The sequence below is a fragment of the Periplaneta americana genome, chromosome 6, assembly GCF_040183065.1.
Source record: "Periplaneta americana isolate PAMFEO1 chromosome 6, P.americana_PAMFEO1_priV1, whole genome shotgun sequence".
NCBI lineage: Eukaryota > Metazoa > Arthropoda > Insecta > Blattodea > Blattidae > Periplaneta > Periplaneta americana.
The window spans coordinates 36,671,627-36,694,949 of NC_091122.1; the positions used below are offsets into that span (position 1 = coordinate 36,671,627).

Below are 23,323 nucleotides of genomic sequence, written 5' to 3' on the forward strand. Positions count from 1 at the left end.
AGCAGCTCTTTAATGCATGTCATTAAAGTACACCTATTCATTAAAGTTCAGGTTTTCGATTATTCTCGGATATGCAATCGAAAGACAATTAGCGAAACGTCACGGAGGCTGGAAATCCAATACTGTCGCAGAAGGTTATGTTCTGTTACTAATTAGCGTTAATTGTAAATAATATTCAAATAAATTCAATTTGTAATCTCGTTTTTCAATGTCGAATTCAATTTCAAGGTTATATCAAGATTAATGTTTATCTTACTCTCTAGATTATATCAAGGTCGTCGACATTCATTTCCCGAAAAAAAAAATCAATACTTTCGCGTCTGCGCACATCTCACAATTTATGAGGTAGGCTATTGCACTCACTCACATAACAATAACATGAATACTTATGAAAGCCACCGGCGTGGCTCAGTCGGTTAAGGCGCTTGCCTGCCGGTCTGAAGTTGCGTTCGGGCGCGGGTTCGATCCCCGCTTGGGCTGATTACCTGGTTGGGTTTTTTCCGAGGTTTTCCCCAACTGTAATGTGAATGCAAGGTAATCTATGGCGAATCCTCGGCCTCATCTCGCCAAATATCATATCGCTATCACCAAACTCATCGACGCTAAATAACCTAGTAGTTGATACAGCGTCGTTAAATAACCCACTAAAATAAAAAAAAATACTTATGAATAATTTAAAGTTAGAAATATGGTCGAGCATAAAAAGTTGTATGAAACTTGCCTATAATGGTAATTAAGACGCTCGTATGAAAATTATGAAACGAGCTTGCGCTCGTTTCATAAACATCCTCGCGTCTTAATTACTACCATTATAGCTCGTTGCTTGATGTACTATTCTCAGACGACTTTAATAAAGAGGTTCCAAAAGTGGACAACAAAGGCGGCCAGTTTCAGCTTCTCCATCAATAAATTTGATATGTGAGACACTTTTTAACTGTCAGTTCTTCGCTGTGAGTGAACATTCCCATATTAGCTGCTTTGAATTAAAGCTTAAATGTCCCACGAAATAGAGAAAAATTCCTTATAGCATATAATATGAAGGCTGTTATTACAAGCCCTAAAACTCATTTAATAAAATTACCGGGCACAAATAGGGTCGGTAAGGGGGTGATACCAGCCACCAATCTTATGTTGAGATCCGCCAAAATTTTCGGCCGTGCCGGTGAAGTACCGGCTAGTTCGCAACCCTAATTTCAGTTATATTATTTCGAAGTGATATCAGATGTTACATTAACCACTTCCCTGATTAACCCGAGTTAACTCGGGTTGCTAACTTGTGTCAAAATTTATTAACCCGAGTTAACTCGTTTGAGTCCCATTTTCGCTGCTAAGGATTATATCCCGAATATATACGTTTCCATTCTTTCGTTAACCTTTTCCTCACTAGACGGCTACAGAAGTTAGTGATATTGCTATATCTGGTGGTGTTTTTTGTACTTCTTCCTTGCGAGTGGAATTCTATTCTCATATAGCATTCACACACAGTAGTGAGTAGATGCTAGTTAGTTTTGGGGGTTTCTGTTTGTGTTTAGTGTTTTTTGTGCTGTTTTGTGTAAAGATGGATCAAGTTAGTGATTCCGAAACTTTTGATCAGGAATATATTCCTGTAGAAGATTAGGAAATGAAACATCGTTATTAGAAGACGAAGTTATAGACCAACAAACAAATTCAGATCAGTTGATGTCGCGTCTTTTCGACAGTGGTTTGAATAGAAGACATCTGGCACCATTTCTTCTGCCCCTCCGAGGTCCCCATTCCCTGAAATTTTAACATTGTTTCTGATAACGATTTAAAAGTATTCTTTAATAATGACCTCATCAACATTATATTATAAGTATTCACAGAATGCTGAAAATAATTCGTGGCGGCCTATTACAGACTCTGAAATACGTGTACTTTTGGGCATAGTGATACTGCAGAACATTATTCACAAACCTGAAGAAAAGATGTACTGGTACAAATATTCAATGACTGCTACACCATTCTTCCCAAAACGCTCTCATATAGGAGAGCAGATACTATTGTCCGGAATGCAATGCCACTGTGTGTAATACCCTGCTTTCGAGTCTATCACACGACAAGCAACATTTAACGCCTTGATTACAGCACTGGTATGGTACCTTATAAATTAATCCATAAAAAACATAAGTTGGTAAATAGTTCAGGAGAAAATCAAAGTGGGACAACTACCAGAGCTGGAATCAAGGTGCACGAGATAACTCGGGATAATAATTCAGGTATGAATGTATGTCTATTTCATAGTGATTTTTTAGGTATGTAAGAAAATTAGTGATGTACAGTGATTCTGCAATATTAAATGGCCTCTTTACGAAAATAAAAAAATATGACACTTTTTTTTCACAAAACTGGTAAAAAATATAGTAAGGGAAGAGGTTAAAGAATGGAGTTTATATGAGAGTTCTCAGTTTTGTAATAACATTTTTATTTCAAACATAATATGCTCTTACCTCAATTTGACGCACAATTTGGCTGTTTAATGTGGGGCTCTTTTCTACTTCAAAACCATTAGCGTCTCCTTTTGCCATCATGATTGTCTCACTATAAAATAAAATCATCTCGTTATAACAAATACCAAGACAGAATCTTACTCAGATTTTACACAATGAATAACTATATTTCACAATCATAATATATCCACGCCGGCAACTCACACTTCACGAGCCTATACACTCTTTTGCATAAAATATTAACATACATTGTCATGAAACAATTTGGTTTACTTACAAACCAGGAGAAACATACTGTTCTTATATCTTCAAAGCTGAAGAAAGAAATTTCAGTTTGTATAAAGTTGTAGCAAATATTATATCACACATATTATAAAAAAAATTTCATACAAAAATATCCTCTACGATGAGCGAAATAGAACGAATCGCCATGGAACATAACAATAAATTGTTATTATTTATCCATGGTAACACGGTACTGCAACCGCTAGAAATCACAGCAAAATATTTCGATAAATCGAAACGATATGACAAAAGAAATACGAAATTCATCAGGATAGGAATGTACCCAACGAATTAGAAGAGAGATTACTTCTAACGCATTGAATCTATCGCAGTCTAATATATAGTCACGAAGCTTGAGGTGATTTTTTGCATTTCTCGCGATACAGCGCTCCAAGCGGTTAGCAACTGATAGTAGCTACTAGGAAGAATAGATGGTGCCATTACCATCGTGATATAATACAAGCCGTAAGGCAGACCATGTAACTCGCTTAACCTGATCACGAAGAGCGGCGTTTCAACCATATGAATTAGTTGGAATACATAAAGAATAACATATATTTCTCTAAAATGTAGTGTAATTGCATTAATAAAATTTAAAACAATGATAATGAGACACTTCAGACATAATTCACTTGCGAGTTAAGGAGTTAAGGTGTAGGCCTAATATTATTTTTGGTGTGAAAATTACGTTGATACAGGCAAAGTTCTATGTGTAATACCGGCCTTTATTTCGATTAAATATGCATTATAGGACCCACGAGCAATCTACGTTCCAGCCATCCAGTATTATAAAGATAAATACTAACTTCACGATATCAGTGTTACGGGATTGATGTTTGGAGCAAGAGGAACGATACCTAACTTCTCTTCTCAATTCTAAGACCCTAGGACTGCACAAATCTTTTGTGAATGAACTGGCCCTCCTCATAATTAGAGAGCCAGTCAAACTTTTACGGAACCACCTATATGGAACCAGTGTACTGAAAAAACTGACGCACCATTATCATTTTTCTTTCTCTTATTAGCTTTCATTGCTTCTTTACTTGGAACTTTTTTATTCTGTATACTGCCATTGTTTGTTTGTGTATTAGTTTACTTTTTTTCTTACTCTGTTATCTTTCATCATCTGTTTGTTCTTGTATTGTTTTGTATGCTTTGTCTAATGGCAGCCTCTAATTTGGGGAAGCTCTAGTAAATATATATATATATATATATATATATATATATATATATATATATTTTAAATCCAATGCAACCAGGTTGTCTTTTCGACATTTCTGGTCTTCTCTCCTGGCCGTGGCTTAGTTGTAACCCACTTCTGAGGTTGGGGCGCCTAGAAGGCGGAGTTACATTACCCCGATGATGTGGTAGGATGATTATGATAATGTGGTGCCAGGAGTGGTCTTAAATCTAATCTTAACCTAAATTCCAGACCATGGACGAACACAGGAATAATCCCTTTTAAGGAAAAATTCCTGTGCTCTAACCGGGAATCGAATCCGGGACCTCATGAACTATAACCAGAAGCTCTGACCACTAGACTATGAGGCTGGTCATAAAAAATATATAAAAATATGCAAAGCCGCAAAATAGATCAACGAAAGTAGCGTTTCGATCAATTAATTTATCGATATATATTGTTTTCATTATGTTGTCAACCAATCAATATTGTTGTAAATTAGTTTGATCATAATCATGGCGGCAATTTCGAATGCTGTAGTTAAAGAAGTGGATCAAATTAGGCCTCGAAATGGAAATTATGGAATTATAAATATAAACTTTTTAGTTGCCTTTCCATGAAAATAGACATGTATGTTCTACGGTTTCTTATGCGATTTTTTTCCGTTGTTGGTAACTCTATAGCATCTATTAGATGCTTTATGGTTGTGCTAACAGATGGAGTTACTTGTCAACAATGTGACGCTGAAACGTGTGTTCAGGTTACTGCCCAGCGACAGTCCTGACGTATTTTTATATTGTGATGATTGGTTAATTTATATTAACCCGGCACACTCACATTCATACAAATTTCCAGACTCTAGACACCCAGGGAATTCCTCTTCTTCAAGAAAAATTCACCGAGAGCCTAGCCCGGGAATCGAACCCGGGACCTCCTGATCTGGAAGCCAGCATGCTGACCAACAGACCACGGAGGCAGTCGTGGTTTACTTAGGAGTAAAATGTTTTGCGAAACATATAATTCTGGAATGAGATTGAAGAAATGAACTCGTGGAGATGTTATCGGAAATTACAAAATATTTAATGATAAACACAGGAACGCTGTATCGTAGCACTTTCTGAAATCACTCGGGTAACGGAGAAGATGAAACGCAACATCTCCATTGAGGTCCATGGTCGTCGTCGTCTTCCTAACAAGTATTAGGTCAAGTGGCCTGTTACGGTCTCAAACTAGAATTTTCAGTCCATCTCTTCTTTGGACGGCATAGTGAACTTTTGCCATACGGATGGTAATGAAACAGTGCTTTTGGAAGTTTGCATCGATTCATTCGTTCGAGATGACCCTTCCACTGAAGATAGGTCCATGGTAAAACGCTAATTTTTACACCAATTTTTAAATTCATTTTTTGGTTCAGGGAAAATACTAATAAAATATGTTTTTGTGAAAGACGTATTTTTCTTGGAACAAAAATGCAGTATGAATAGAGTAAAATTAGTATTTTATAATATATTAAAAATATGACTAATATGAACTTAATTTTATTGTTGTATTAATATCAATGTTGTATTGTTTGAAAGTTTAATGTTACTGTATTTTAAGTTTAGCTTTGGTTTGTTTCTTTAACTTTATTTTGAATAAAATTTAATATATTGTATAATAAAGGCAACTAATATGAGCTTAATTTCATTGTTGTTGGTTTTATTAAATGATACACGTTTGTAGTATGTTTCTAGATTTGTTAAGATGGTATACTTGATATAATAATCGAAAATATACAATATATAATCGATCCTATGAAATACTCGGGGTGGGTCCTATAATGCATTTGTTCCCGGCCTTTTATGTGGTTTAAGCTGTACCATGTTACAAAATATCTGTAGATGCAGTAACTAATGTTTGTGTCGTTATGACAGTTATCTTTAAATAACTTGAAAACGATTAGAGATACCTCAAAACAGATTGCACCATTGTTTTTTTAAGACAATTTCACATGATTTTGAGTACCTACATGACCCCCTTTCCATTTAAAATTTCAAAGTTGCATCCAAAATGGCGGCTTTTGAGATAGCTGAGGGTTAGAATCGAATGTGTCACTGGTAAGAGCATTTGGTCTTACAAATACTGGTAACATCTATTTTTAACTATTGCGGATGATAGATGAAATGAGTGGAATTGGAGAGTGTTGGTAGAATGAAATATGGAAACAGGAGTGCCCCGAGAAATACTCTCTGTTACATCAGATTTGGACAGGCCGGAAATCGAACCCGAGTCTCCTAGATTGAAGACCAGCGCGTTATGGTTGAGTCAGTAAAATGTCCATATTCTTCTACTAAAGAAAGGATTATTTAAGGACAAAATACGCTTTCTCTTCCACAATTCGTATACTTTCAACTTTAAATCAATAATATTCGCAAGGAGCCACCGGTCTAGCTCAGTAAGCTGAGGCGCTTGCCTGCCGATCCGGAGTTGCTCTCGGGCCTGGATTCGATTTCAGCTTGTGCTGATTACCTGGTTGGGTTTTCTCCGAGGTTTTCCACAACTATAAAGCGAATGTCAGGTAATATATGGTGTACCATCTCGCTATCAGCAATCCCATCGACACTAAATAACCAGGAAGTTGATACAGCGTCGTTAAATAACCAACAAAAAATAAGCACTAGCACCTCCAGTCTTAAAACATTGCAGTCATACATTGTTTATAATAAATATGAACTAGGGCTGGGGACGGAGCGGTTCGGTTCTTTGCAGTTACTGTGACGTCATTAATCGGTTGAACCGAGAACAGTACAGAGTACAAATTTGTGGCGGTAGATTAAAAAATTTAGATAGATTGAGTCGATTTTAGAACGTACTTTGAAAGTAAAACCAAGCGTGTTTTAAACGCGTTGTAGTAAAACGCTTTCGCTTTGCCAATTGACGAGAAAAAAGTGCTTCTCTTCATTGCAAAATGGCGGTTGCAAATTTCATTTGCGTAATTACAACTATCTGCGGAGTTATTTTGTATGAAAGGCCTATTTAACTTTCAGTGTTGTTACATATGGCAGACGAAATAAAATTGATAAAATAATTTATAATACTAACACCTAATAAATTAACATGTGAGGTAAACGTTAAACGCTGCAGCTAAGTAAAAAAGGAGATAGAAAGAAACGGCCTCCATGAAACGCTGCCTAAAACACTTAAAAATAACACACAGAATTATTTACTATTATGGAAAGTGGATAAAATAATCAATAAAACGTGGAATCTTAAACTGAAGAACATAATGTTTATTTATTTTATAACATTACAAGCCTTCAATACAACCATAATTCTCTTCGGTGAAGAGTAATATTATTGATAAATTAAAGTAATTAGGTAACATAATTCGTAGAAATAAATACAAATAAAATGATGACTGATGAGGTAACACAAATCCAATAAACACAAATAGAAGAAACATATAATGCACTTCCTTTTCTAACATATTTTAATATTGATCAAACATTCTAATACGATAATAATAATAATAATAATAATAATAATAATATTATTATTATTATTATTATTATTATTATTATTATCGTATCGTAATAATAATTATGATTATAATAATAATTATATTATTATTATTATTATTATTATTATTATTATTATTATTATTATTATTATGTACAGTAATATGTTCAGACTGTCAGTGTTCATTAGGCCCACTTGACAGATCATAATATAATAGGATGAACTCCTCTTCAATACTAGAGGCCTTTCAGCCCGCCTTGGGGATAAGGAAATATTTGTCATGCAGCAGAAATATTTAAATACAACAGTAACTACATTGTTGTCTGCTAGAATTAAGTAAAACACGTGAACTCTGTTTGAACGTTTGAACTGGCCGGTAACGGCTACGGTTAACCGAGTAACTTCGGTGCTCCGCTGCCAAGCACATAAACCGATAGAACCGAGTAACTCAACAGTTCTACTCGCTCCGTCCCCAGCTCTAATATGAATATAATCCATCCCGTAGGTCAAGGAAAATTGCTGCACACAGATTTACAGGCAGATAAATGCCACGTCACAATTACTTTTCCGTTAACAGGGTTTTCAAACTGTGTGTTTCCATAGATACGTCGAAATTGAATTTCATAGCATCACAGCACTTCCCTCTCTGCACTTCGTGTAATGAAATAGTAATATGCGTTGCAAGAGCGGTATGTTGAAGTTTTCATGTTCGAGGAAAAGTTCGAAAAAGCGAAACGTAGTTGAGCTTTTTTAATTTCCGAGAACATGGAAACAAACATACCGCTCGTGTATCGTACATTATTTTGTGCGAAGATCGTTTATTACATACCTGAAAGAGGAATTTCTAATTAGTTGCAATGAAATCTCCATCTTGGTTTCTGTTCAATGATTGCAAATTTGCAAAACAAAAATATCTATCTTCAACATTGTTGCTTTAAAATGTTTTCTGTGTTTACTATACTCCAGAAGGCCGTGATATACGTCTGTCTTTTTTTCCCCCAGTCTATAAATGCGAACTTAAAACAAACGGTAAGGTTATGTAATGATTTATTTTTTAATTTTAATATTTTAACAATATTATTTATATAACATATTGTAGTAATAATATCGGCATCTGGAATCTTGTTGATTTTTTCACGGCTTCCTTAATGTTACTTGTATCAGGAATGCAGTAAGTTTCGTGGAGTAGTAGACTTTACTTAATTTTTGCAAATATTTAAAAACAATAATTAGCATTGCAATTTAGGTGAAATTGCAGTGGTAAGTTTCCAATTTATAATTATTACTATGTTAAACGTCTGTAAAAATAACATGTTAAAAGCCTAAAGCAGTAAAATGAATGTCGCGCTTAAGCGGTGAGAAGAGGGAAATTGTTATGTGTGTTACGTTGGGAATACTGAATGTGGTATTTCACACTTACCGCGTATTGGTTCTGTGCGGAAAACAAGCAAATACGCACGATCTCGCACAAAAGTAACATTACTAACAGTAAAAGTTTAATTTTAAGTTCTATTAACATTCGTTCAACTCCTATTAACGGTCCTCCGGATTATAGCGCGCAGAATTAGATGCCATCGGAATATCTCAAGTACTGCTCTTGAATATTACGTAATGCGGGTGGGTTCGACCTTTAGTATAGCATCAAGGTGAGCATCTTGTTTCATAAAACGTCATGTTGATTTAAAGACTCTTCAGTCGCATTTGCATGGGCCTCATTTATTCGAATTTCGATACTCCAGTGTCTTGTTCTATAACCTCACATAAACTTAAAGTAAAGTCTTAAACAGCATTTCTGTGGCGTGTCGCAGTGTACAATAAATTTAATATTAAATTCAATTAATTTCAATCATGATGTTGAATTTACTTAATTGAAATTCGTCATTAACATCAGCCCGCTCTGGACTCCTTGTCTCATTCCGCCCACACTGTTAAGCGAATTATAAATCAATAGTACAGGGACATCATTTTATTTTTACTAACATTTCTAATATTAATCTGGCTATACCTTTGGGTTAAAGATTCAAAACCGGAAACACCGTTTTCTATCCCCTTCCACTGGAATTTGATGATACTGGCGTAAAATGCAAACAAATCAGTTTACTAGGTGTGGGAAGGAAGAAAATTAGTTCATCCATTTACGTAAAGTAGGAAATATCGCGATTTTGAGTTTGATAATTTTCATTAGGTTTTTATTTAATCAAAATACAGTACTGTATTAACAATAAGTGTTTTTACTCCATTCGGACGTATTCATTATGCAGTGTAGCCTACATTATACTGTCTACAGCACATTAGCGTACACTATAGAGAATGAAATTAAGTTGAAAAATAAACATAATATGGATATTTAAACACATTTTTGAAGATGGTTGGCGTTCATTTCGATACAGGCTTCAGTTCTTTTTTGCATATTATCGCACTATAGACTATTGTACCTAATTCCAGTTACCAATTTCGTCCTTCGTACTAGTAACTCTTGTTAAAATAATTCTGTACCGACTCTATAAAAGAGTACCTTACGTACTGTAAATTCAGTCTTCACTTCTGCCCGATCCGAAAAGATAAAATTATTCAGACATTCTATCTACTGTCCGCCCAAGTGGTTTTGTCGTAGGGTCGTAGAAAGGATGGAAATCACGTGACAGTTAATTAATTAACGACCAGACATAAGTGCAAGTTTGAACCAATAAATTATTGAGATTTGCAATAAAATAATGAGTCTAGGAAATTGTATATTTAGTACGTAGAACTACATTTGTTTATAGATCTTTTGTTATATTATTAAGTTTTGTACTTGTGAACTATATCAATAAATCAATATGTCAATTAATTAACGAGGCCCTTTTATTTATTTTAAACAGTTGTATAATATTACGTAGATGCCCAATTCCTAACAGAAAGTAATGCTTTCAGAAAAGAGCTATGACAGCCCAACCACACCCTTTACAGAGGGACGAGCAGCAGCCGTTGGTGGAAACCGGGATGTGACATAGGCAAACGACGACAGTACCTGTACTAGAATATGATTGAATATATTGAAAGCGAACATATTTCTGGAACATACTATACTCACTAACTCAGCACTGTTTGTGTTTACTATGACCGTAAGGCGACTTTGACTGTATAAGCTTGGTTCTGTGTGGAGAACGGTTGGAAGTTCACTAGTAGAGGGGGGTGGGAGTGAAGTACATTCAAAAACTCAGATACAATAAAAATTGAAGTAAAAATAAAATGATGTCCCTGTAGAAATCCACAAACAACTGTAAACATTAAAAGCACAGGATAAGCACAAGTCTGTAAGATAAGTACGTAAATCTCAGCTGTCCTGATGGGAATCAAACTAAGGTTCACAGGATTTGTAGCTGTAAATACTAGTTAAAACATACAAGTCGAAGATTCACGTATCATAAGTAGGGGTGCTGATTTTTAGCATATTTAAGTTAGAAATTTCGCATTTTGATTTTAAAATTTCGCATTTTGTAGCGTTCATACATTTGTCACTTTGCGTTTTGAAGGAAAACGTAGGATCAAATTAATCATGATACATATACCATGTCTTTTGATAATATTAATGTGAAGTTGAAATCATATTTACATAGAGCTACTAGTGAAATAAGAATGTATAATATAATACAAATATATATTTATTTTAAATTGATATATGCCTAGGTTAAAGCATAAAATAGGAGAAAAAATTTATTTACTTCTTTATTTACTTACGGCTTTTAAGGAACACGGAGGTTCATTGCCGCCCTCACATAAGCCCGCCATCGGTCCCTATCCTAAGCAAGATTAATCCAGTACCATCATATCCCACCTCCCTCAAATCCATTTTCATATTAACTTCCCACCTACGTCTCTGCCTCCCCAAAGGTTTTTTCCCATCTGGCCTCCCAACTAACACTATATATGCGATTCTGGATTCGCTCATACGTGCTACATGCCCTGCCCATCTCAAACGTCTGGATTTAATGTTCCTAATTATGTCAGGTGAAGGATACAATGAGTGCAGCTCTGCGTTGTGTAACTTTCTCCATTCTCCTGTAACTTCATCTCTCTTAGCCCCAAATATTTTCCTAAGAACCTTATTCTCAAAAACCCTCAATCTCTGTTCCTCTCTCAAAGTGAGAGTCCAAGTTTCACAGCCATACAGAACAACCGGTAATATAACTGTTTTATAAATTCTAACTTTCAGATTTTTTGACAGCAGACTAGATGACAAAAGCTTCTCAACCGAATAATAACAGGCATTTCCCATATTTATTCTGCTTTTAATTTCCTCCCGAGTGTCATTTATATTTGTTACTGTTGCTCCAAGATATTTGAATTTTTCCACCTCTTCGAAGGATAAATCTCCAACTTTTATAGTTCCATTTCGTACAATATTCTGATCACGAAACATAATCATATACTTAGTCTTTTCGGGATTTACTTCCAACAGAACAAATTTATACCTATGCAAAATCAGAATGAAAAAAAAAAATACATTAACTAAAGTCACATTCATGAATGAGTGACACTGTTGAAGGAAATCATAGAATATGTTTCAACATTTTGTACTGTCATTTGTGTTCTTCTATCACTAACAATTAAATTGTATTTGATGAAATATCTTTCAGCATCTACACTGCTGGTAGGACCTCAAATACATTGCAGAGCTGCTTGAGGGAACTTTTGGTATTTGAGTTTCCCAACTAACAGCATTTGTAGGTAGTGCACATCTTTATTAGTCTGCAAATTTTGAACAAGTTTATAGTGAAAATATTTATACCCCTCAACAAAGCTATCCATATTGTGACACGATACTCGAGGGTAGGCCAACAAAGGGGAACACAGTAGGTAGAATTTAAAAATGAGAGGGATTCAATCCGGAATCGAAATTTGAATCCGGTGTGGCTTAGTGGAAGCGCCAGCACGTAAAGCTGGAAACCCGAGTTCGAGTCCCGGTGCCCGAGAGAATTTTTCTCCGTCCTACCGATTCTTCACCCATGAAGCTTTTAATAGAAAAGGAGCATCTTCTGCAGACTTCTGGAAAAATAATTAAGGAAGAGACTAGTGAAGTGCTTTGTATGGAGTGTGGCATTATATGGGGCAGAAACATGGACATTACGACGAAGTGAAGAGAAGCGAATAGAAGCATTTGAAATGTGGATATGGAAAAGAATAGAACGTGTAAAGTGGACATACAGAATAAGAAACGTAGCTGTGTTCGAAAGAGTGGTTGAAGAAAGAATGATGCTCAAACTGATCAGAAAGAGGAAAAGGAATTGGTTGGGTCACTGTTTGAGAAGAAACTGCCTACTGAAGGATGCACTGGAAGGAATGGTGAACGGGGTAAGAGTTCGGAGTAGAAGAAGATATCAAATGATTGACGAAATTAAGATATATGGATTATATGAGGAGACAAGGAGGAAGGCGACCACCTCTGTGGTGTAGAGGCCAGCATGCAGGTCTCTTACGCAGAGGGCCCGGGTTCGATTCCCGGTCGGATTGAATTTCTTTGTTGAGGTTTTTCAGGGTTTTCCCTTAACCGTAAGGCAAATGCCAGGACAATTCGGGCCACAACATCCCTGAATATCACCGGCCTCATCACCAAAATCATGTTCATAGCAAATCAGTAATACACATTATACAGTCGCCATCTAGTTCACAACAATAGAACTAGTCTGAACAATAGTGCATAGGCCTTCGGATTTCACACAGAAGATTAACTCGCGATATGACCAGATATGTTAAAGCGAGTATAAATAACAGAGGGGTGGGGAGGGGTGAAGAGGAAGGTAGAAAATGGGAAAGACTGGAGAAAGCTGAGTTTGCAGTGAAAGACCTGCCCTTGGGAAGAACACTAAATGAAATGAATGTATCTAGCTGAATCGAATACCAACCCAAGTACATTGGGAAGAACACTAAATGAAATGAATGTATCTAGCTGAATCGAATACCAACCCAAGTACCCGTCAACGATTGCCCTGCTACAAGTAATACCATTTGCTTTGTCATGAAAGCTACAACTAGCAAGAAATATATCCTGGTTTGCTTTGGCACACATTGTTCGAGTGGCGAAATGAGTCCGAGATCCAACGCTGAAAGTGACCCAGCAATTCTGCTTCAATTGGTTGAGGGAAACCCCGGAAAAAACCCATCAAGGTAATTTGTCTCAACCAGGATTTGAACCGGGCCCGATCGTTTCACGGTCAGACGTGCTAACCGTTACTCCACAGTGGTGAACCAACGGATTGTTACACTCCATTGCTAAATTGGTATATGAGCGAACTAGTTTATAAAAATAGTATACAAAAGTAATCTCTGTTCAATTTTTAATGCCCTTATATTGAAGTTAAGAAAATATGGGGATGATGGCTTCTTTGCTTTCCGTTCCTCGTACGTCTCAGCCTAGATCATATATACCCCAGATAGGTCGGCCTTATAGACTTTGACGTTAACAACTTTTGTCAGGTTTACTACGCTGCCATCTAGTTGTTACATAAGGAGTAATGTCATAATGCCCATTTGAATTGCATTAGCGCCTATACTGCCATCTCGTGTTCGTTTAAGGCGGACGGGTGGCGATCCTGGCGGTTGTTCTCTTCAAAGTGCAAACGATTTTAACATAGCGATGACCTATCTGTTATATATATATATATATATATATATATATATATATATATATATATATATATATATATATACTAGTGGCTTGTGCAGCAAATGCTGCAAACTAAGTTCATTAGATGTTCAAATAAACATTTTTCAGATTTATTCTCAATGAAGAATACCAGACATTCTGAAAGTTATTTGCCTCCATAATAATGAAAGAGACTCTCTCTCGAGCCAATACTGAAGAGAACCTCGCATATAAATATCTACACCACACCGCCATTAAATATATGAAAAGGACCCAACCCCACTCGATTAATAACTATAAAAATATTTGATTTTTAATAATATTATCTTACGTAAGTTTTATAGCTTTCAGTAACAAATACTATATAGCCGCCACTCAGTAAAATATAGAAATCAAAATCTAATTTAAGTTATTCTCTACATCTACTTATATAACCCCAAAACGTTTCACTTTCATATCATCAATATAGCATTAATATGTATAATTAATGAAAAATAGTCACATCATGGCATTAAGTACAATAATATTTCATTTATAATGGTAATAATGTCATCAAACCACCTCAATTTTTGTAGTTTTTAATATACAATACACAGCTGTACCCAGAAAATTACACACCACAGAATCGAAACTGTAAATTATTTTTAGTAAGTTAAGTTTTCAATAACCAATTTAATTTGAGCTCTAAATATGTCAGCATTCTTACAGATCATGGCCTTCGTGTAATATTGTTTACTGTAGTGTGTGTTTTGTTTTATTCTGAAATGCAACACGGCCGACTTGATGCTCGCTTCGCTTCTCCTGAATGCAATTAGCTAGTTCTCAAAACTGACGACAGATGGATTTTGGAAAATAGGAAAATTATGTAGGAAAATTGACATTTCACTCAAAACTACTATTTTTCCGAAAAACTTTGGGTTCCAAGCTTCAAAATGAGGGGCCATTTATTAAAATCCGTTCAGCCGTTTTCCCGTAATTTCTATTATCAGTTCAAATTATATATATACATATATAATGATCTAGGGTCTTAGTAATAACGTACAGTAATGTGATGCTTCGAAGAAAATAGTTGTAATTAACTTGTAACGTTACGTAACATTTAGTGTCAGCCTTGATCACGTGTGTCAGGTAGCATTGCTTTTGTAGCCAATGCTTGAAACATGGTGGAATCTGAAAGGTCATTTTTGTCACCGTCTTTTCGGTGAAATAAAACGGGATGTGGATACAAAGAGCATACTAGCCTAGAGGATAAAGAATGCATTACTCTATTAACTATATGATGTAAGACATTAGGAACTGGAACTCTGAAACACGATTAAATTATAGATTCCCAAAGCTTTGAAATTACTGTACTTTCCCCGGCGTAACTAATGTAGGTTGTTAACTGAAGAATCAGTTTCATGGTCTGACGCCTTCAGTTAGAGGAAATCTCGGTTTAACTCCCGGTGAATCCTAGACGCCAACGCATAGCTTGAGTTGTGGAGTGAGCCTTGAGAACACAGAATTGTGTATGTCATTCGGACAAATCATTAAAAAAATATTAAGGTGGCTACTATATTATTATGGCTGTCCGTGCAGTGAATATAGTTCTGTGGCCGAGAGGAAAAAGGTCTTAAGTAAAAATTTAAAAGACATGTTGGTTCAGAAAAGTGTGAATACAATTAATAATTATATATAATAAATAAATAAATTTTCAGTCATATACACTTTTCAGTTTGTGAGGTCAGATAATCTGTTACATCACAATATTTAATACAAAGTCACTAATATTTTCGACTTTAAAAAGTCATCATCAGGTGCATGAGAAGCAAACAATTTTAAATTAGGTGATAGTTGATCTAACAATTAATAATATAGCAAGTAATGCACATGCTGGCATTTACAAGTATGTAAGTTTCGTGACTCTTGAGTGAACTGTACATGGTAAAGCTGAACACTGATGCTAAATTCTCGTATGTATATAAAACAAGGAAAGGCACAGCATGATATTAACCTTATACAATTAAGGCTAAATATTCTCATTAGGTCATATCATTAAAATTAATATTAACTATGTTAAAATGTTATATGTAATGTATAAATTTAAAAGGGATGGAAAAAGCTGTTGTGCAAATGCTGTTGGTAGGAGAGCACGCAGTCTAATTCGTCGTGGTGAATGCCATATTTGTATAGTTGTTCAGTTGTTTACTTCCAGACAAGGAGACGTGTTTCACCCGACGTTACATGTTTTAGACTGCATCAGTGTTCAGCTTTACCATGTACAGTTTACTCAAAAGGCACGAAACTTACATACTTGTAAATGCCAGCATGTGCATTACTTACTATATTATTAATTGTTAGATCAACTATCACCTAATTTAAAATTGTTTGCTTCTCATGCACCTGATGATGACTTTTTAAAGTCGAAAATATTAGTGACTTTGTATTAAATATTGTGATGTAACAGATTATCTGACCTCACAAACTGAAAAGTGTATATGACTGAAAATTTATTTATTTATTATATATAATTATTAATTAAGTAAAAATGTTATACTTTTCAGGAAAGCAGTAGAAAGATTGAAATTGGTGTCAATTATAGACTTTTTTTAATTAAGAGGTTTTTCCTGAATATTATTTCTTCTAAAATAGATAATGTTGCTCATTTAACAATTTTCTTGATTATTTACAAAAATAGCCGCACTTAAGCCCTTTTAAGACTAGAACCCAAACTGAGTAGAAGGGGCTAATTTAAACATAAGACCTTTTTCATGTCAAAATAAATAAGAAATTTAAATTATTAGGAATGCAAAATGGGTCTTAAACGATTATAGGTCTGTTTACCCTGGTGCTTAAAGTTTTAAAAGGAAAGGGCATCAGTATGTGATAAAATGGTTAAAGTACAAGTTAGACCTTTTTAATAGGGAAGCATGGAAAGTAAACATGTGATGTTTGTAAGGAATAAAGTATTAAATATTCTTAAGTCCTTTATTCTATGTGTGCTCGATTCAAAAAGTACTTAGGACATTTGGTAACGCTCTATAAATCCAGTCAGGAGTCTTAATTGACTTTAGCCGTTTTACCAGATTGTAGAGAATTATTTCCGCTTTCAGAATATATAAAAATCTCATTTTCACAAAAAAATTGACTTAAGACCTTTTTCCTCCCGGCCACAGAGTTAATACTTGCTGATTCTTCCTAAAACATTCAACGAGATCACATAAACTTCAAACTTTATCCATCGGCGTAGCTCATACGGTAATACATTGAACTCAAGCTATGTTCAAGTGCGGGTTCGAACCTCGCTTGGATTAATTACATAGGGTTTTTTTTCCCCCCCGATGTTTTCCTCATCTATAACGCAAATGTCTCATGCAATCCCAAGGCTACTATTTCGCCTTCCCACTATGTTGCGTTTGGAAAAAGGAAAACTTCACAGTTTTGTCGGCATGAACATTATGAAATACTGTGACAATCGATCATGACTTCGCATATAATTATAATAAATTTAGTCCACATCTCTAGAATATTTTCAACTTGCCACAGAATCATCAGCTTGAAATTTCTTTTGATAACATCGCAGTTTATAGTACGTATATTGGAATGAAACTGTAAGAGGAGTGTCCGAAGTTAAAGTCTCACTTGCAATTATTATATCTGATTAACGCATTTATTTCTCTTAAAGTGGTTGTTTTCGATTCGTATATTGTATTCCATAAATCTTACATTCTAGTTCTGACATGATGTGGAAAAAATCAAAAGTTATACAAAAAATACAATACAAAGCAGGCAGATAATTCAATTTACAAGCATGAACAGTAATTATTCATCAGTTGAATAGAATGTACAGTACGATTATTTAGTCCTGATAGTCGCCGACAATGTGCGCCTGGGTCAGGCGAGTCCATTAAGTTACGCCAAGGGGTATTCGGGTTAGTCAGTCGTTTGCATTCAGAGCGATGGGATGTCACGCGTGCGGTAGTGTGGTTTATTTCCAGTAGAGTTAGGCTGTATTGCATTTATTTACTGACCGATCGCTCTTATTTCTACTCCGTAGCTCTCCCCACTGTTCCTATTCTTCTCCTCTTTCGCGTCGCCGAGCTGTCAGGACTAAATAATCGGTCTGCATGAGAATGTAGAAATTTGGTTAATGCTGAAAAAGTCAAAGATACATAAAATTATACAATAGATAGCAAGCGGATAATTGGTCCACCGCTGTGGGGTAACGGTTAGCACGTCTGACCAGGAAACTTGCGGGCCCGGATTCAAATTCTGGTTGGAGTTTTTTCCGGGGTTTTCCCTCAACCAATTGATGCAAAATTGCTGGGTAACTTTCGGCGTTGAACCTCGGACTCATTTCTCCATCACTAATTCATATATCATCATCATCATCATCATCATCATCCGTACCATAGCCCGGGTTAAGTTAACGATGCTGCGTGCTGTACTTGTACAAGAGAGTGGCCTTTAGGCTACCCAATCATTCACAGAATAGAAGTGGTGAGCACAATAATCCTCAGTCTACAGTGTTAAGCCTTTGGGTCCCTCCTCCTTACAAAAATGATCTCTTCAGTGACTAATGCTTATTCTTTCTGGATGGCCACGCTCATATACAAAATGCACGATACTGGTCCAAAGAAACCCCAAGATGGATGCGTGAAGCTAACAACCGTGGTGATCCAAAAGTAATGGTGTGGTATGGAATACTAGGTCATATGGGTGTGGGACCATATTTCTTTGATGGAAATGTAAATTAACACACATATGGGTAATTGCTAGACAGCACTGTAATGGAGTTCATGTATGATTTTCCACTGAATGTGGTTTCAACAAGATGGGGCCAAGATATGCTCTAACAGTGGTGTGCACTGGGTCAGACGAGGTGAACCTGAGTAATGGCCTCTACGGTCACCAGACCTCGCACCCCTTGATTTCTTTCCATGGGTATTTGTGAAACAGCACGTTTTTCAGACAGATCTTAAATCTACAGATGACTTGAAACAAAGAATCACCCATGTTATCCAGCACATCCCTCCTGCAACAATTTTAAGCGTGACAAAAGAATGTCAGGATCGAGTGAGGCACTGTCTTAAAGTAAATGGAGCACATTTTGAACACTTACTGTAGTGAATATATTGTATACAATTGTACTTCCAATTAGAATAATGTTTCCCATTTGTAAACTGACTTCTGTGTCACTTTACAGTATATAACTTAGTGTCATAATAAAATGAATATGTGCCCACGTATTACAGAATTTAAGGAAATATTTTAGCAAACCTTTCGCTTGTTCCCTTAAGCCCCAAACCTGCAGTACAGACCTTGCTATTCAGAAGTGTAAAAAACACGTTATGTAATGAATGAAATATCAAAAACTTTAAGGTGCCTTTGTAATATATGTTTCTTTCCTGCATGTTGCATAACGCTTACTTAAAAAATTATTGTGGTGATGTCAGACTCGATGATGTGTCACTTTCATACATCTGACAGTAATAACAACAATAGTGAAAGGATTTCTTTGTTGCCGAAAACCTTAAAATTCTGAAAATTCCTTCCAAACTTTTCAATTATTTGTGACAAATAAAATTTTATATTTCAATTATAGTTCCTACTCGAACACTAAATCATATTTTGAGGTATTAAAAGTAAAAGTAACAAGATCAGAAGTATTTTTGTCCATATGAAATTCTCTTAAATATACCACGCTTAATAATTATTATATTAATTTAGGTCTCTATAAAATGTTGAACAAAATATGAACTTTATGCTTTTGATATTAAATTTTAAGAATAATAATAATAATTAGAGATGAGAATTCCATGCAAATGCATGTTTTTATAGGAACATAGGATATAGCTCAATATCCATTTCATTACTTTCCGGTTCCAATTATGTGTACTTTTTCCGTGCATATTTGCATGTTTTGGCTTTTTTGGAGATAAAAACATGCATAATGCATATTTAAGCAGTTTTGAGCTTTATCATGCATATATTATACATTATATTCAGTTTAAATTCACGTTTTAATGGTTTTGTGTGAACACACCTCAGTTTGTAGATTATTATGACCCTCATTTTAGCTTCAGAAATCAGGATTGAAAAAAAAAAAAAAAAAAAAAAACTAAATAACAGAAAAAGGTTCATTCAAATTTGCACCCATAACGTCTTGCGATGTAGAGAAGTCATTCTCTGCCTATAAAAACATACGAGTATTAACTGACAAAAAAAGTAAAGTGAAATAACAAATTTGGAACAAAAATGAAGGTGCATATTTTTATGTATTTTTCGCTCGATGGTGCATGTTTCATAGTTTGATAGAACATGAATGCATGCATATTTTCGGATTTTATAGTGCATGAAATTCTCGTCTCTAATAATAATAATAATAATAATAATAATAATAATAATAATAATAACGATGATAATAATAATAATAATGATAAAATATTAATAAGGATAATAATAATGATTAATAATAAGGATAATACTGATAATAATAATAATGATAATAATAATAATGATTAATAATAATGATAACATTAATAATAAGGATAATAATAATGATTAATAATAAGGATAATAATAATAATAATGATTAATAATAATGATAATATTGATAACAATAATGATAATGATAATAATAAGGATAATAATGATTAATAATAAGGATAATATTGATAATAATGATTGATAATAATGATAATAATAATGATTAATAATGATAATGATAATAATAATACTAATACTAATATTAATAATAATAATAATAATAATAATAATAATAATAATAATAATAATAATAATAATAATAATTTAGCTTTATCCGTCATTACGGCTTAAATATAATGGAATGCAAGTATTTATTTATTTCGACGGAGTTAAGTCCAATATGCCTTCCATTTCACACCACCAGAAATACAAGTAGTGGTAAAATAGGTAAAATATAGACAAAATCTAGAAATCAATTTGAAATCAATTTACAACAGAAGTAGCAGAATTTAACAGAACACAGTGTAATTAGAAACAGTTTATTTCCCGGCCAACCGTTCATTCAGTCATGTCTACAGCAATGAAAATAATCTAATTTATATCTGAGGAAAGAATCCAAAGATGGCTGATCGTGCACGTTTTTTACGCTCTGGAAGGAAGTTGAGAAATATTCGTGCGAATAGCTGGCTAGAAGAGTATAACAAGGATTTTATCTCCTTATACTACAACCCGGAAGCATATGACACGAAGTTTTCTTCAAGGCAGCTGGCGATATTAGAAGAAATAGCTAAAATGTTACGTATTTTTATGAGTTTTGGTTTTACCAAAGAGAATGAATAATTTAAGTCTCTTCTGATGCCACACACTGCAGCAGATATTTTTAGTTAGACTGTGCACAGACCATCCCACTTACAGCTTACAAGAAACTTGCGCTACTTCCTTCCACAAGTTTATTTGATGGAGTTATGACTTACTCCTGCGTGTGTACGGCACTGACGGCCTACTCAATTCACTATGCACGTGAATTTCCCATTTGCAATTACACATCACGTACACAGTGTTGTCCAACGTTGTTCTTACTTCGTTCTCACAGTCCAGGGCACGAAACTTTCACCTGTACATTTCGTCACTTTGCCGGAATACATTCTCATTACAAAAACAGTACAAAAATACAAGATCATAATTAAGAGTCTAGTGCAGGCGGTTTCTGCACACCGTATTGTAGCAAATCACAGTACTCCAGACTAGAGCATCATATTTCTTTTCAACGAAAAGAGGGGAATTAAAATGATGCTTCTGTTGGTTTATCAATTCCACAGGCAGAGATAGAGCGATTTCCTGGAGGGGGGGGGCACAGAAGAATGATACGCTAAATCACAAATACGTATTCTTATTACGAGCACACGCATAGAAGAGACAAATAAATATACAGTACATATACATTAGTGGTCGGGAAAAATTACGTCATATGAAATGCAGCCCGCACAACACACAAAAGAGGAAGGTAGGAGGGGAAGGATACCAAAGTTTATTCCGTCATCATATGATGACGCAGAAATTCTGCACTGAAATATCATATGTACTTCGGTACATCGTAATATATGATATGCGAAAAATAATCACTTCGTGATTTAGACGGCGCGTATTCCGTCGGATCCCGGCCACTTAGTCATTCAAAACGAGTGCACTTCTGCACATGTGTGGACATTGTGCCACTGTCATACATCTATGACTCAGTGCATGAAGGTAGGCCACTAGAGGGAACCTAAGAGGTGGAACTTAAACTGAGAGGATTCGATCCGACATCGGGATGGGAATCCGGTGTGGCTTAGTGGAGAGAGCGTCAGCATGTAGAGCTGAAAACCCGGGTTCAAATCCCTGTGCCAGAAAGAATTTTTCTCTGTTCCACTCTTCCATCATCATATGATGACGCAGAAATTCTGCACTGAAATATCATATGTACTTCGGTACATCGTAATATATGATATGCGAAAAATAATCACTTAGTGATTTAAGACGGCGCTTATTCCGCCGGATCCCGGCCACTTAGTCATTCATTGTGCCACTGTCATACATCTATGACGCAGTGCATGAAGGTAGGCCACTAGAGGGAACCTAAGAGGTGGAACTTAAACTGAGAGGATTCGATCCGACATCGGGATGGGAATCCGGTGTGGCTTAGTGGAGAGAGCGTCAGCATGTAGAGCTGAAAACCCGTGTTCAAATCCCTGTGCCAGAAAGAATTTTTCTCTGTTCCACTCTTCCATCATCATATGATGACGCAGAAATTCTGCACTGAAATATCATATGTACTTCGGTACATCGTAATATATGATATGCGAAAAATAATCACTTCGTGATTTAGACGGCGCGTATTCCGTCGGATCCCGGCCACTTAGTCATTCATTGTGCCACTGTCATACATCTATGACGCAGTGCATGAAGGTAGGCCACTAGAGGGAACCTAAGAGGTGGAACTTAAACTGAGAGGATTCGATCCGACATCGGGATGGGAATCCGGTGTGGCTTAGTGGAGAGAGTGTCAGCATGTAGAGCTAAAAACCCAGGTTCAAATCCCGGTGCCAGAGAGAATTTTTCTCTGTTCCACTCTTCCATCATCATATGATGACGCAGAAATTCTGCACTGAAATATATGTATTTCGGTACATCGTAATATATAATATTTGAGTGAACAAGTCATGGTTAAGGGAACGGAGATCATGCTTTATCCTCTGCAGTGCTCGTGTATTAAGGAGTTGACTCACGAGTCAAGAAATGCCGACAACTAATACACCAGTA

General features: G+C 35.4%; 1 protein-coding gene across 2 annotated transcripts in view; it reads right to left on the reverse strand.

The window, feature by feature from the left end:
- The window catches only part of LOC138702193 (la protein homolog), a 56,868-nt gene extending 47,889 nt beyond the window's left edge, over window positions 1-8,979 (reverse strand). The window contains exons 1-2 of one of the 2 annotated variants that reach the window (XM_069829798.1): window positions 8,852-8,979; window positions 2,469-2,559 (exon numbers count right to left, since the gene is read on the reverse strand). In XM_069829798.1, coding sequence (XP_069685899.1) covers window positions 2,469-2,549 — 81 coding nt within the window. In that variant the 5' untranslated portion in view covers window positions 2,550-2,559; window positions 8,852-8,979. Of the gene's footprint in view, window positions 1-2,468; window positions 2,560-2,745; window positions 2,918-8,851 lie in introns of those variants that run through there. The other variant, XM_069829797.1, reaches the window with a different exon arrangement.
- Window positions 8,980-23,323: the final 14,344 nt, after the last annotated feature.